This window comes from Pleurodeles waltl, chromosome 6, assembly GCF_031143425.1.
Source record: "Pleurodeles waltl isolate 20211129_DDA chromosome 6, aPleWal1.hap1.20221129, whole genome shotgun sequence".
NCBI classification, from domain to species: domain Eukaryota; kingdom Metazoa; phylum Chordata; class Amphibia; order Caudata; family Salamandridae; genus Pleurodeles; species Pleurodeles waltl.
Window position 1 is genome coordinate 821,720,676 of NC_090445.1, and position 15,252 is coordinate 821,735,927.

Below are 15,252 nucleotides of genomic sequence, written 5' to 3' on the forward strand. Positions count from 1 at the left end.
TGGTACTACTGATAGTTATTACCAGTGCTTAGACCACCACTGGGGCAGGTGCCTGTGTATAACCTACTTAAATATATCTGCACTTAAATACTGAATCATGTCTTAGCATTATCACATAACAGAACAACAAGGTCATTCTTTACCCTGACATCTCATTCGCTCTTTTTTGTGTCTAGTGCCTTGGCCAAAAGTTAGGGCATGACACCCTCATCAAAGTATACGGGACCCTTACTGCTCTTTTGTTGGCTGTTTTGCAGCTGGCTTGGTATCCACCTAACTCAGCAGTGATAATTTCCTATTTTGGCTTGTGTTTTATTGCCTTAGATATTTTTTGCATGTTATTTTTCTTTTTCTTTTATGTTTCCCAAACTGTGCCGGACTACATCTTTCTTACAAGGGTGACTAGAATAAAATGAATACTGTGTGTTTACAGAACATTTTCTCTGCAGTGGCTGCTCATTTAAAATGAACAGGAGAGCGTTAGTGATCAAGTCCCTGATCTGGATTCAAAGTTGGGAACAGATTTTTGCATAAGAGATGACAATTATATTCTGAAAAACATTTTTAGCAAGCAAGAAATAGTGCCTCATAGACATTGGAGATATGTGGCTTCATTGACCTGTGACATGACAGCTGAATTGCTTTACACTATTTGTCATTGCCTATAATGTTATAAGCCACAGCCGATAGCTGACATGTTTACTCCAGCACAAGCATCTTTATATCAATCACTCATGCAATCCCTCTCTTAACCCACTGACTATACTCTCATAAAGGCACTTTACTTGCCACCCCCCTCAGGTTACTGTAACAGCAGTGATTTGGTATGCCTGCAGGTATCTTGGACTAGTTTCATCATCTGCATTAGTCTGTTTTTGTAAAGTCCTAAAGAGCAGGTCATTGTCTAGAGACCAGACTAGGTAACCTGCACTTTTCAAATGCAGTCAGCCAATACATTGTTTGTATCCATCAGTGATCCCTAAATTTAGGTTCACGTGTCAGAATTTCTGTTGGCAGTTCTTTGAAATGTGTGTGTGTTAACAGCATTATTTACCATGAATCCAATTGGTCAAGTTAATTATTGCCCCTCACCATCTTTCAGAACTCCTTTCAGAGGTCCACGGGAAATGTAGGGGTTACTGGACCCAACCGTGAAGGTTGAGGCCTTTCACTCCTGATGTCCTGGTGCCCAACCTACTATGGATCCTATCCCGAGCAACTGGACCCAGTACCTCTTCTGCATTTGAATCTGTGTTAGCTGAGGACAGGAAGTAAAATACTCCCTCGGGTAGAAGTGTAGATACAGGTTAATCCACTTGAGGTTGGGGCTTTCGTGGTTATCTGACAGATCCCTGCCCGCCCTCTTCCATGTAATGTGGTCATGGTCATTCTCCATTCACTGGTGGCCACATCCAGGGAATGCTCACTAGTAGGCCTTACTTAAGAGTACACTCTGACTCTTAGGCAATAGTCAAAAGTGTGTATGATGCCGCAGTCCAACAGTCCTCTATCAAGCCTTATACGCTCCATCCGCATAGAAGCATTCAGCCTTTCAGCAGGTGCCACAACCACAGACACTTGCAAAGCTCCAGTCTTGCTAGGTGCAGTTGGTCTTCATGTGGGACATGCAGCAGCACCCAGCACGCACTGACTCTCTTGAGCGGTGTGACCAGCCTCAACAGCAATCAGAGGTGCTCTAGGGTTAAATTGGGGGTGGTAAGTTCAGCTTTTCCTGGAGCACATGGGGCAGATCTTTGTGCTCATATTTGACCCGCAGGTCACAGCTTCGCTGTTCCTGGGTGATGGCCCAAACTTGGCAATAATCAGTACTGGCAGCCACTCCTAGCATACGCGGTTGATACGGTACCTGCTGGCAATGCATTGACCTCTTCTGTGCTGCCTCCTATATCACAGCTGCCCCTGCTGGCATACAGGGTTGCAGCTAAGGTTCACACAAGTCTTGGCACTTTGTTGGCACATTCACATCTACTGTGCCCCCTGTGCCACATGGGTCACCGCAACAAAGTGATGCGGGCTTTGCATGGCACTCGATTCACAGAGGCCCTCTCCTGGCATATGGGGTCACAGATTCAATCTTGCATTTGCGCATTTACCAGTTCAGTGCACAACCATCATTCGCACTGGTAGTCCTATCAGCAGGGCTCCCAACTGGACCTCGCTCTCCTCTTCCTCACAGGGCACACAGGTCTTGGCAAGAAGGTAGGTGCCAGTGTTCAGGCTCCAGGCAGGTATTCTTGTTTCCCCTGAGTGACGATCCCTCACCCTGCAGGGAGACTAGTAGGCCTTAGCCCCCAGTCCTGGTCACAGGCACAAGTCTTGCAGAGCCTCCGCTCCTCACACAGCCCGGCTAGCTGCTTGGCAGAGGACACATTTTGGAATCTCAACCTATCCTTATAGTTCATTTCCAGACGCAAAATGCGATTCACGGTCTGGGTCTTTGAAGTTTTATGTTGGGGATCTGCTTCTTTTGATCTGCAAAATGTTCTCTCTCTTTGTCCCCTTGAAAGGCTGTCTGTCCTGGCAGGAGCATCTCAAAAGCTGGTAGTCCCAGAACATAGGCCACAGGAGTGATTAGCGTTCACACCTGGATGTCAGCCATATTGATATGTGCATCAAAAGGCTAATCCCGGGCTCCCAGCCTAATTCTTTTTGATTCCCTTACCAGCCCCATATCCTTCCAGAGATGTGTCCAGGGCCTTTCCTTGTGATATAAAACAGAATCAAAGATCACCCTTTTTGAAGTGCACAGGGTGTGCTTTTCTCTATCTTCCTCCAGTGTGTTCCACCTAGCTCACAGGAATGCAGCAATACACTAATCTGTCTGCAGGGATTCCTCTACTCCTCATGTCTTCACCAAGCAGGCATGGGCTTCCCAGGCTCCTCCATGTAATATACCATTACAGGTACACTTGCACTCAGTGTATGGCTATAGCAGACACATAAACGTTCAGCCCATGCATTCATTCTGTGTGCACTATTCAGTACTGTAGCGTTTTTGTATTGTGCTACGTGCTATTTGCAAACACACACAGCCAGCACACACACTCACCATGTGTGCACCGCACAACACTTCACCCTTTATGTATTGTACTTCTCGCAAGCACACATACTCCCAGCACATGCTTCCACTGCACACGCACTACATCTCTCTTGGAATGTATCCCTCTCAGGTATATGTAAACCCAGTACATGCACTCACCATGCATGTGCTGCACAGTACTGCTTTATCTCTGTACTATACCATTTCCAGGCACACGTATATATCCAACGCAGAGTCACCATTTCTACATTGTGCAGCACTAAACATTTAACTGATGTAGGGCAAGGATGAGTTAAGCTCACAGCAGCAGAACATTAAAAAGATGAGTGGACTAGTAGACCTCAATCCAGTGACACAAACTAAAAAGGGCCTGTTCACTCATACTGATCACTAAACGGTACAGTGCCACCACCGGTCTTGTGCTGTGTAACTCGTAGTGAAGACAGTAGCCTTCCACCACATTGCAGGGTAGCGCTTTAGGTGCCTCTCCCTGGTCCTTCAAAACCGCAGTCTGTTAGTCAGTCCTATGTCATGGCACACACGCATGATCTATATTTGCTTATGACAACAATACTCAGCATTGAGGATCGAGACGACAGTACAGTTGGGCGCTTGGGGTAGAAGTAAACATTTACTATGCAGAGGACTTTTCTGTTCCAACACCCTCTCTATGCACCCTCTCCTGTAGCTCAGGATGACTACTATGTGCAATTCAGTGTTAATGTTCTTTTCAAAATGGAAACTGCAGAAGCATATAATCGTAAATTGGGTCCAAGACAACAACATACTTAATTTTGAATAGTACGTGTTTCGGGAGGGTCTTGGAACTCGAGCAATGTCTAAACCTAAGTTGAATTATTGGGAAATATACACTGGCTAAACATGCAACCTTATATATAGCATTTATGGATATTAGCAGTGCTTTTCATCAGGTGGATTGCTGCAAACTTAGGAGAATATTGGCTAGGTTAGGCCTGTCTAATTGGATCATTGATTTTTTAATGGTTCTGTATGAGGGAGTTAATGCGTCTGTTAGGTATGGAACAGAGGGTGAATGCACTGACTCTTTTTCTCTTCATAGGGCTGTGAGACAAGGGTGTGTATTGGCCCCAATTTTGTTTCTTATATATATATTAATTATTTATACTCCTTTTTCGTCCCCAGAGCATTGATCTTCCTGTAGTTAGTGAGAAGCAGGTCTTGGGTCACTTATATGCTGAAGCTGCAGTTTTGCTCTCCCGGACCCCTAATGGTATAAGGTGTCTTATCAATGCCTTTGTTAAGCTATTGGATGACCAAGACCTGGATGTTAATATATCAAAAACGCATAATATGGTCTGTGGTAAGTAGTGCAGAAAGTTGGGCCAATGGTGATGAAGGGGAAGCCCATTAGTCAGGTTAAGGAGTTCTCACATTTGGGGGTAACCTTTGATTCCAGGGGTAGCTTGTTACCCTGTCTGTCCAAAAGGTTCCAGTTTTAATGCCCCAGTTGAGGTCATTTTCGAGCTGGCCTCTATATTATGTAATAAACCAATTCAACCCTTATTGGAGGTGTTCAAGCTCAAATGTCTCCCTAGTATATAGGGATTCCAGGACTGCAGCTATCTGCAGTAGGAGGAAAAAAGGTTCTGTAAGGCACTTGCTTCGGGTGGGACTGGCAGCCCACAGTTCTTCATACATGATGAACTTACCCTAGGGTTTGTTGAAGACTGTATTAATCTTGGACCATTATTACTGTCTCCCCCCATTTGGGGCAGTATACACATCAAATTTAACATGAAGGTGATTTTTGATTGCCTGTCGTGAGATCTGGGCTACAACATTTGCTGGTTAAGTTATGTCAGGGCTACTGCTAACTGGTTGGATAGGCTAGAGCTGTTCAAATGTCTACATTTGCTGCACAAACCAGTTGGACTAAGAAAGAATTTTTGAGACTAGCATCCATGGATAGAGAGGAGAGGAAAACGAAAACTTGATGAGCTGTCTGTGAGATCTTTTGTAATGTACAAGACATTAAACCCTATCTCCATCAAGTCCATAGTGTCTGGGAGAGGATACTATCGACCTGTTTCTGGTTGGGCTCCATTAGGTGCAATGCCTGTTTTCCCTTCAGTCAGTTTGATCCTAAATGTATTTGTGTATGCCCTGTGATAAAGTGCATTAAAGTTTGTGAAGAGGAATTATCATCTTTTGGGAATATTATGCACCTTTTAGACACATATATTTATTGCCTCTTTTTATAGGTTTTGGGTTCTGCAATGTAGACCAGCTTTTCATTATCTTCGTATGGTTGCCAAGCCTGCTGTGGGGTCTGCTGTTGGGGCTTTTAAAAAAAAAAAATGCATTACAGCGGCACATCATTGTAAATTGTTCACTTATTAAGTGAGGCTCTTCTCTTTTTACTGATTTTATTGCTTTTACAAAATGCATGTTGCGTTTTGTTCTATCATGATTATTTTTGATAATCAAAAAAAGATAATGAAACTGAAACACGTTTGCTTACGACAAAAAAAATCAGCATTAGGGATCCAGACAACAGCACAGTTGGGTACTCAGTGCAGAGTTACACATAGTTTACCATGCAGAGGAATTTTCTGTCCCAACACCCTCCCTATGCAAACTCTCCTGCAGCTCAGGCTGACTAGTATGTGCAATTCAGTGTTAATATTCTTTTCAAAATGGAAGCTCCAGCAGCAGTACTCTTCCGTGTTCTGTGTGCTATGTGTGCAGTTGCCATTTTAGAGTCTCCAGTGGAGCATGTCTGCTGCTCTCTGTTTGGTCCTAGGCAGCCCCTGTGTGAAAATTAGGGTTTTTGCTGCATCTGAGATAGAGAGCTTCTTGGCTGAGAAACCACTTAGATATTTAGTGATGACAGCTACTGTATCCTGGTAGCAGAGAGCTGAGAAATAAATTGGGTAATTTTTGACTCCTGTGGGTCATGCGTAGTGGTCATGAGAGCTCCCGTCACACTTGAGTGCTGCATTTACTCAACACCTTAGGACAGCCTTTGAATTACTAGACAGTAACTTCCAAACCAGGTTTCTTGTACACATATCAACATGATTGTATCATGAGTTCAATTAACATAATCTTACAGTTTTTGTTTTATCACTAGGTGTTCTGAAAGAGGGACTGGTGGGCAAAATAGCTGGACAATAGTTTTTCAACTTCTAAGCATTCTGAAGGATCTGTGTTTGTAAAGGACTCCGACTGTAATGGACATATCATTTGAAAAATGTGATGGCACATTCACACTCACTGAATCCAATCCTGGAAAAGGGACTGATTGGAAGAATAGCTGGACTGTAGCTTTTCAACCTCTAAGCATTTGGAGAGGTCTGTGTTTGTAAAAGATTCCGAATGTAATGTAATGTACATTTCAAAAATGTAATGGAACATTCACACTGACGTTGGGCATTCCAATTCTCATCTTAGACAACAGGACATTCAGTCAGAGTGCCTTCTGTTCATTGTGATGGTAAATTACTGAAATTAAAACTTTAACCTTGTCTAACATATGGACTTTACTTTCACTCACGTTGTTTTGGTGTCCAGCATACTTTTTGGCAATGCCGAAGGCGAAAACGATTTTGGGAAATGTTAACTTCACCATTGTCCGTTATTCAAGGATAATGTCTTGGATTTGTCAAGAAAACTGACAAGAACTTTTTTAAAAATAAACTGCAGTCATGATGGGCTTGGAGAAATGAAAATTATTTGATGGGGGTGTCATTTAGAGCGATTGATTCGGCCGCACCTTATGTACACCACCCCACCTCAGTGGGGAAAGACTGCTGATATATGGACATCTATCAAACACTAGTAATGTCTTAATTTGCTTCTCGTAGTTCAGGGGATTTTGAAGTGTGAAGTTCACTGGTCAGTGGTTTCATAAGTGGGAAAGGATTGCATTCCTCGACCTCTCATTTACTCCATTGATGGTTGAACTTGATCACTGTTGTGGACTAGGCAAAGCATACAGCTTCGTAGGCTTCAAAGGGATGTCCTCAATCCAAGTAGACCTTGTAATGTCCTCACAGCCACTTCACGTTATTGAAAGATTTCTAGAGTGTTTCATTGATGAGTTCTAGTTGAATTTTCATCCATCCTTCTGTATAAAGCCACCAGAGAAATGGAAAATCCTGAAGCCGGGAAATCGCTCCTCCTAAATTACAAAATATGTATTCAGGTTCTATCTGATCCAACATGTTGAATCCTATAACTTATGTGGATTTAACAGTAGCTGGGTTAAAAAAAGGAAATGTCTCTTCTACAAAATGTTTGTTCCCTTGCCAAGGCAATAGACTTGCCATGAATGGAAAGCAATCTGATCTCAGAATAGGGATGCAAGCTTGTATTTATGGACCTGGCCTGTGGTGCCGAGTAATTGAGAATGGCCGTTTGGGAAATGCATGCTACTGCTTCTGACAGTAAAAACTTGGAAGGTTGTCTTCATTCTGATTTTTGCGCAATGTGATCTCCTGTGCTGGGCGTTGTGCTGCAGCTTGGGAGTTGGAGGAGTACAGCAGACGTTTGCAGTGATCTGTGCTTGCCAGCATTTTTGCATTACATCAGAAAACAGGAGACTCAGATGAACTTATGGGGCTAAAAACGCGTTTTGTGTGTGTTCATTTTTTATACATTTTTCACCAACACGTACCCAGAATTCGGTAGTTAAATATAATTAATTTGATGTGATAGGGCGGAGTCACAAATTCACGTGCAAACTAGGGAAAGCACAGTTTACTTGTACACTTAACCTAAAATAGGAGTGTTTTTTCATTGTAAACCCTCAAACATGGATAATCACCTTTTCATAGCCATGTGTGTGCTTACAGTAAACAATGTATATGATGCACATGCCTACTCTGGGAAATTAGGGCCTGATTTAGAGTTTGGCACAGAGGGTCCTCTGTCAAATTGTGTGCAGAAATTTCCATCCTCTGTATTACAAATGCTGTAGGCTATAATGCATTTGCAATAAAGCGGACGGGCTATCCACTTTGTGGCACAGCATACCACCTGCCAAACTATTTTTAGTATTTCATCTTCAGTAAAATGTTTTTGTTTTCAGAAATCTTTTTATCCTTTACATTCCCTATGAAAATTGGCCATAGTGGTGCTCTACAGCACATTTCCGCAGCCCTTAAATCTGGACCATTCAAGAGTAAGTTGGATGTACTGGTTTATAAATACCCACAACACTATGGGCCTTATTATGACTTAGGCGTACAGAAAAGCCCGTCTGCCAAAGTCCCGACGGGTAGGTTGCCACCAGTGTAGCAGCCTCCCCGCCGGGCCCATTATGAGTTTCCCACTGGCCCAGCGGGCGGAAACTGAGGAAATGGCCGACAGCATTGTCTCCAGCTCATAATAGAGCCGGCGGCAATGCTGTAGTGCATAGGATGCACCAACACCTGTTGCAATATTCACTGTCTGCAAAGCATAAAGTGTACATTGCAGCCGGGCTGCCAAGTACCCCTGGGGCTCCCTCACCCCATCTCTGCCAGCCTTTTCATGGTGGTGCTACCACCAGGAAACCGCTAGCAGAGAAGGGTGGTTGTAATCCGTAGAGCGGCGCTGCTAGCAGCGGTGCCCTGGTGGATTAGGACCACCAGACTGTTGTGTAGACGAAATCTGGCGGTCTGACCGCAGCGCTACCGCCACGGTCGTAATATGGTGGTCTAAGCCATATGACTGTATATTTGTTGATAATCTCTGCATTTCAGTCCCCTGACTAAAATGCAGACTCCTTTGGGGAACCCCGCAAATCTTAACTAACATTAGAACCATGTGGGACAAAATTTCTAAAATTTGTAGCAAGGCAATTCTGCATGGAAATCAGCTACAGCCTGCTAAAATACAGTAATTAGCATTGTATTTGGAGTGTGTTATACACTAATGATGACACTGCCAAGCAGTGCTGAATGCAGGTAGTCATACCCACAGGGAAGGACAAAGACGATTTGCGTGAAAGTGACAGTTTTGTGCATGCACATATTTTGAACATTGTTGGACACCATTTAGGGCCTGATTTAGATATTGGTGGATGGGGTTACTCAGACACAAGCTCAACGAATATACTGTCTGCTGTATTAGGATTCCATTATATCCCATGGAAATTGTAATACGGCGCTCGGAATAACTGTCACATTTGTGACAGAATAAGCCATCTGCCAAGATGTATATCAGGCCCTTAGTCTGTACAAGGATTCTCAGTCACACTACAGTCATGCGTCATGCTACACATAGAGCACACAGTCACACTTACAATTCACTGACAGTGACCTGCCTCAGCTTGATGTCTAAAATATTGCATAATTCTTCTTCTGTCCATGGAGTATGCAAACATGTACATTTCGTGATGCTTAAAGGTATTAGAAGGTGAGGGGAGAGGACTGACTGTTTTCTGAGCATAAGCTGCCCTGGGCTCTTGGCCAAACTGGCTTTGAAGGTGCCTAACGTTCGTGAAGGGGTGCCATGGTTACTTCTGGGTTAAAATATAGCATGTTTAATAATGTGCTTCTTGCTCTCCTCCGCACTTAAACGAATAATGACGGACAAAGGCATCATCATAGCTTTGGATTAATCAACAGTCATTCAGAGATTTAGCCTGACAGCAGTCAGTCACAAGGGTAATATTTGCTATAGAAATAGGTGTAAAACAGTCATTTATGTGAGCATTTCTCAATAACATCTCTTCAATATTTTACATTCAATGCACACATTATTGTCATAAAAATTTACAACTTATATTGGTTTTGTTCAGAAACCAACTTAAATTTATGTTTTTATTCCACACAACCCTAGCATTTAACACTGTTTTAACATTGAAACACAGAACACATATCGCATTTAAATGAAACCTACTCAGCCACCTATTCAGCCCCAGTGAACATATTTAGGGTAGTAGATGGAGATCAGTAAACTGCATTATTCATACTATTCCCTGAAATGAGAATACCAATTCAGCTCCATTGTTGTCATGAACAGGGTTCATAAATAAAATACTTTCTCAAAGTAAACCCCTTTATATTACATCTGCACAATTCTGTTGTGAATGTTGCCTTAATTCTTAGCTCTGAACGAGCTCTTCTTAGGCATAGCTCTCATTTTCACATTCTTTAACATATATTGTAATTACGAATCCACTTTGGATATGAATCCGCTCTCATTGCCTCAGTGTGACATAGTGAACAGACCCACTGATTTTCACACTTCTCCTTGCATTCATCTTGTCTTGACAACCTTCACAGATTGTGCTAAAAGTGGGTCCACATCTGTCCCCTCAGTGCCAAACTGAAGTTATAATTCAGCTCTGCTGAAACTGGGATCAGGAGCCTGAAACCTCTCTTCGGATAAGCTTGAGTGGTGCCCCAGCTAGCGGTCTAAAATTAAGAGCCACCATTGGGGACTATTCATATGAAGATGTTGTCAAGATAAGTACCTCCATCAGTGTGGTTCTCAATTGCAGCCCTTTACAGGTAACCCTCATGAGAGTTACATAGATACCAACCCACCATTCTATGACAAAATACGGACTATAGTTATAAAGGAGTGTACAAATTGTTCAAGTGTAGAAGTGAAAAGACCGGTACCCATTAACATCTGCCACCAGCCTGCCCACAGTCTGACACATGTGGGGTTACCTGCCCTTAGCTGCGGGCAAGGGCACACCATATCTCCTCATATGACCAGTAGATCCTGTTAGATCGTCTCAGTAAAATCACAGATTGTTGATTCTACTGCTTGAAAAATACGCTGGAGTCCAGACAAAGTTGAACAGGTGCAGAGAGGATGCAACAACTTACGTCCTTGCATGGCGAGAGGAAACATAGAATCACATCCTGAGCCCAAACTCAATCAGATAGTCAATATTAATAAGTAAATAGAAATCACAAGTTGTAAACAATTATTTGTGAGGTGGCTTTAGTAATGAACAGTGTGTCAATGTCTGTTCATGCAAGTATGTATGTTACATGCTGGGGATAGTTTGTTAAAATTAGAGCCAACTCTTTATTAAAACTGTTTTTTTCATCAGTGCAGCCATGAGTTCCGAAGCATTTAGTGCCACAGTGACCACCCTCCAGCTCTTCAGTTTTCAGTGCTTGGATGCCGCGGCGCCAGACACCGTCCCCTCAGTTGGATTCACAACAGGTCTAAGTAGGGGGTGGCGGGGTAACGGGGGAGTATTGTGCATGCATTTAAAAGGGCGTGTCACAAGAATTGCGTGCTTGGACCGGTGACTTTCACCCAACGTGCTGCCCGGGCCCGTGGTCACCTTCCCTTTTCTGTGTGAGTTTCCTCTTTTGAGATAGGACGGAGGGTCGGTGTTACCTTGTACAGTGTGTGGTTTGGAACCCTTTCAGATTTGAGTAATACCCGCGAGCAGGGAAATACTGTCTGATCAGCACGAAAAGGCAAATGAATGTCATGCTTCATTAGCAGCCGTGCTCTTCAACAGTCTCCCCCCTCCCGTCCTTACCCCCTAAAAAGTGTCTTCTAAACTGGTGGTGTGGGGAGAATAACGTGCAGGCCACACCAGAAGCATGACGTGCCATTTTTATTGAAATGCAACAAATATTGCTAACACTTTACAATCTTCTGGGATTGCCTTGTTTGTGTCTGCACTGTGCTTACAGTTTTTGTAGAAACCACAGACAAAACACAGAAACTTTTCACTCAACAACCCTTCAGCCTGGGAATTGATCCTGGAAGAGTATCATTTGATGGAGACTGTGATTGTTTTAATCGGAGCAGTTCAATCTTTTTACAAAGGTCACATTTCAGGCACCTTTGATATTCAGAGACGTGAATTTTGATTATACACGTTTTCCCTCACTACAAGGTAACCAGTGCCCATGCACAATTGCTTGCTGTTCAGTTGACACAAGTGCACAATAAGCAATGGCACTGATGAAGGCCAACCACAGTTACTAGATATATCCAGTGTGATTAATGTCGCTCACCCCCTTAGTTAAGACCCACCCAGTGGGTAGACTGTATTGTTGTTGTTATTGATATTGCCGGATCTCTCCATCCTGACGTAGGGCACTTTAATACACTCGAATAGATCCCGCCTCTTTTTTAGATATCTTGATTAATAGGTATGGCCGGATTGGTTCTTTTCTCTGCTTCCTTTGACTTCATGGGCATTGATGTTGCAGAGCCACGTAGTCACTCCGCTTATTGTTGATATTTGTTAACTTTGTTTGGATGCTGTCACTCTCTAATAAGGGATACCTTTTGTAACCTGTACTACATATTGCTTGATAATGTTTCTTGTTCACTACAAAAAATAAATAAACAGATTCAAAATACAGGGCGAATCACAGGAAGGGAGTAATTGTTATGTTTTGCTCCTGTAAAGTTTCCATACAATAGATTTCACTTATTTTGCATACCTTGAGCCAGATTCTTTGTTTTAAACTGTGCTTCTTCGTCCAACTGTATTTCCAGAGGGACTAGGGCTGCTGAGTCCAACATTGGTGCAAGAGGCAGTGGTGGAGGTGACATATAATAATGGCGGGGCATCAGCAAGTAAGTGACTTTTAACCCTGTGACAGGCACTGTGATAAACCAACAATCCCTTTAGGCTCAATGGCAATGCTCGCAACCAATGGCGAGTTCCTCACAGTGCCTGTCAGTGGGTCAAAAATTAATAATAAAACAAATAAAATGCTCACCTACCCACGTGTCTTCGGTGTTCTGTTCTGCAGTCAGAGTGGTAGTCCTGGAGCCTTTTACCAACTCCCCTCAAACAATCCAGATGCGGCTCCCATGCTGCTGAAAATGTTAAGCAGCATGAGAAAAGTACCAAGATTAGTTGAAGCAGGCTGGCTCAACGCTTCTCGGGCTCTGGGGGGCGTGTTCCCGATCGCCACCCAGCTGTCTAAGACAGTTCGGAATGGAGAGGTTTAGTGTCTGCAAGTCAGGCTTACCATCACAAGACAGCGAACCAAAGTGACATGCGCATTTTAAACTGGCGTGAGCACCAATCCTCCTCCCCAGCTGCCAGTCGGCAGCAGTGGCCCCGTCCTCAAACAAGGCTTGGGCTGAGAGCAGTGAAAAATAAAATGACAATAAATTCATTTTATCACCATTTTATTTTAAAACTTTTATTTTTCACCTTTGCTACTACTCGCAGCAGAGGGGGTGATGCTCAAATAGGGGAACTACAGCTGCCAAGAGGGCTAGATCTGTGACCCTGTTCCTGGGTAACCTTTATCTACTTGATTTCCATTTTATCTAATTGTATTTCACCTGGATATCATAAAACCATGGACCAGACTTCTTTTTACTAATACTGGACACCTGTGAAGTGGTCCTGTCCTTCCACAGTCTATGGTCAGCAGTGTGTTGTTACACTTGACTTTTTAGTTCTGTTTACATATAACTTTTGACACCCTTCTGTCCCAAATGCCGTTTGCCAACTTAAAGGTAACATTTTCCTTTTGCTGTGCACAGGTATCAAGGCAAAGAGGGCTGGGCCCCTGCATCGTACCTGAAAAAGGCCAAAGATGATCTTCCTTCCAGGAAGAAGAACATATCCGGACCCGTGGAGATCATAGGAAACATCATGGAGATCAGCAACCTCCTGAACAAGAAAGGTTCCACTGACAAAGAGCCCTCAACAGAGAACGAGCCGGAGGAGTCACACATCACCAAGAAAGAGATCAGTCTGCCCATCCTTTGCAACGATTCCAACGGCAACGCTGTGGTCTCACCAGAGAAACATGCTTCCAAGCTAGCCCAAGGGTCACCCGCTGTGGCAAGGATAGCACCACAAAGATCGGAGATAAGTAAGTCCACAGTATCCACAGGTGAAGAACATTGGTGAATACGATCTGAATCTTAGAGTAAGAGAAAGAGAGAACGGCGCCATTACAGCGAGTGTGTGCGCACTTGGGCCCATGTTTATACTTTTTTAGCACTGCATTTGCGTCATTTTTTTGACGCAAAAGCAGCGCAAACTTACAAAATACAATTGTATGTTGTAATTTTGCACCGATCTTGCGCCAAAAAACGATGCAGATGCGGCGCTAACAAAGTATAAATATGGGCCTTTGTCTGTTGTTAACATTCGTACTCTGCAGGGTTGTTTGATAAACTTCTATCCTAAATGTGTTACATTCATTCCCATACTCAGGATTTTCTATCCAATGATCACTCACTAGCACTATATGAGGTTAGAATGAACCCCTTAAACTTCAAGACTTTCACCCTTTCATTTTTTTCTTTTCAATCTTACAAGAAGTGCGTTAAAATCTTTCCTGATTGACCCGTCTTCTTGATGTTCAATAAGCAAGGATCCACTGAAGTGTCGAGTTACTTTCAAATCTGCATCTCGTGTCTACCGTCTTTTGAAAACATTTGCTTGCTGTGGGATCCAGGTTTGAAAAGCGATACCGGATGCATTTCAGTTGTAGAATCTCTTAATTATTACATCGTGAGCCTCACTTCAAATCGCCAGCAGTCACATTGCACCTTGCAGGCAGGCTTATCTGCACAGTCATAGCAAGGGAACGTGCCCTGTTATTCTGTTCACTTTTTCCACTGTTGGAAAAAAAGTGAAATTTGGGCTAAAGGCATGCAACAGTTCACATTCATCACAAACACAGTCAGCTTATGTATCTTGATACATCAATAACATTTGTAGGAGAAGAGGTGTGTTCAGGAGACATAGGAGCAGACAGGAAAGTAGAGGGAGGACACGGACTGGCCCAGGAAGGTGAGAGGAGATTCTAGGTAGGAATGTAGAGCAGTGGTTCCCAACCTTTTGACTTTGTGGACCCCCATTTATTAGTACTGGAATCCGGGGACCCCCACTGAATCAATATTGGAATTCAGGGACCCCCCCCAGTGAGTCATTACTGAAAGCCGGGGAGGAACTAATCTGTTATTATTATTACATTTTCTAAGCAGTCGCGGACCCCCTGAAAAGGCTTTGCAGACCCCGGACCACAGGTTGGGAACCACTGATGTAGAGGACAAGAGTGGCTGGCAGGAGACAGGATCTGGCAGGTGGATGATGGGATCTAACACACTAGCAGTGGGGAAAGAAGCGCTTGACAGGTGGGCTGTAAGGGCACAAGAAGCTGGCATTCAAAGATTGCTTAAAGGGCAGAACCATTGTAGGGGATTCTTGGCATGCTAACTGAGAGGAAGGTGATGTGATGCAGAAGAGGAAT

General features: G+C 43.4%; 1 protein-coding gene across 7 annotated transcripts in view; it reads left to right on the top strand.

Moving 5' to 3' along the window:
• The window catches only part of SH3PXD2A (SH3 and PX domains 2A), a 680,586-nt gene that overhangs the window by 633,206 nt on the left and 32,128 nt on the right, over positions 1 to 15,252 (top strand). For all 7 annotated transcript variants that reach the window (XM_069239466.1, XM_069239465.1, XM_069239468.1 and 4 more), the window contains one exon: positions 13,529 to 13,863. In XM_069239466.1, the coding sequence (XP_069095567.1) occupies positions 13,529 to 13,863 (335 nt within the window). The remainder of the gene's footprint in view (positions 1 to 13,528; positions 13,864 to 15,252) is intronic.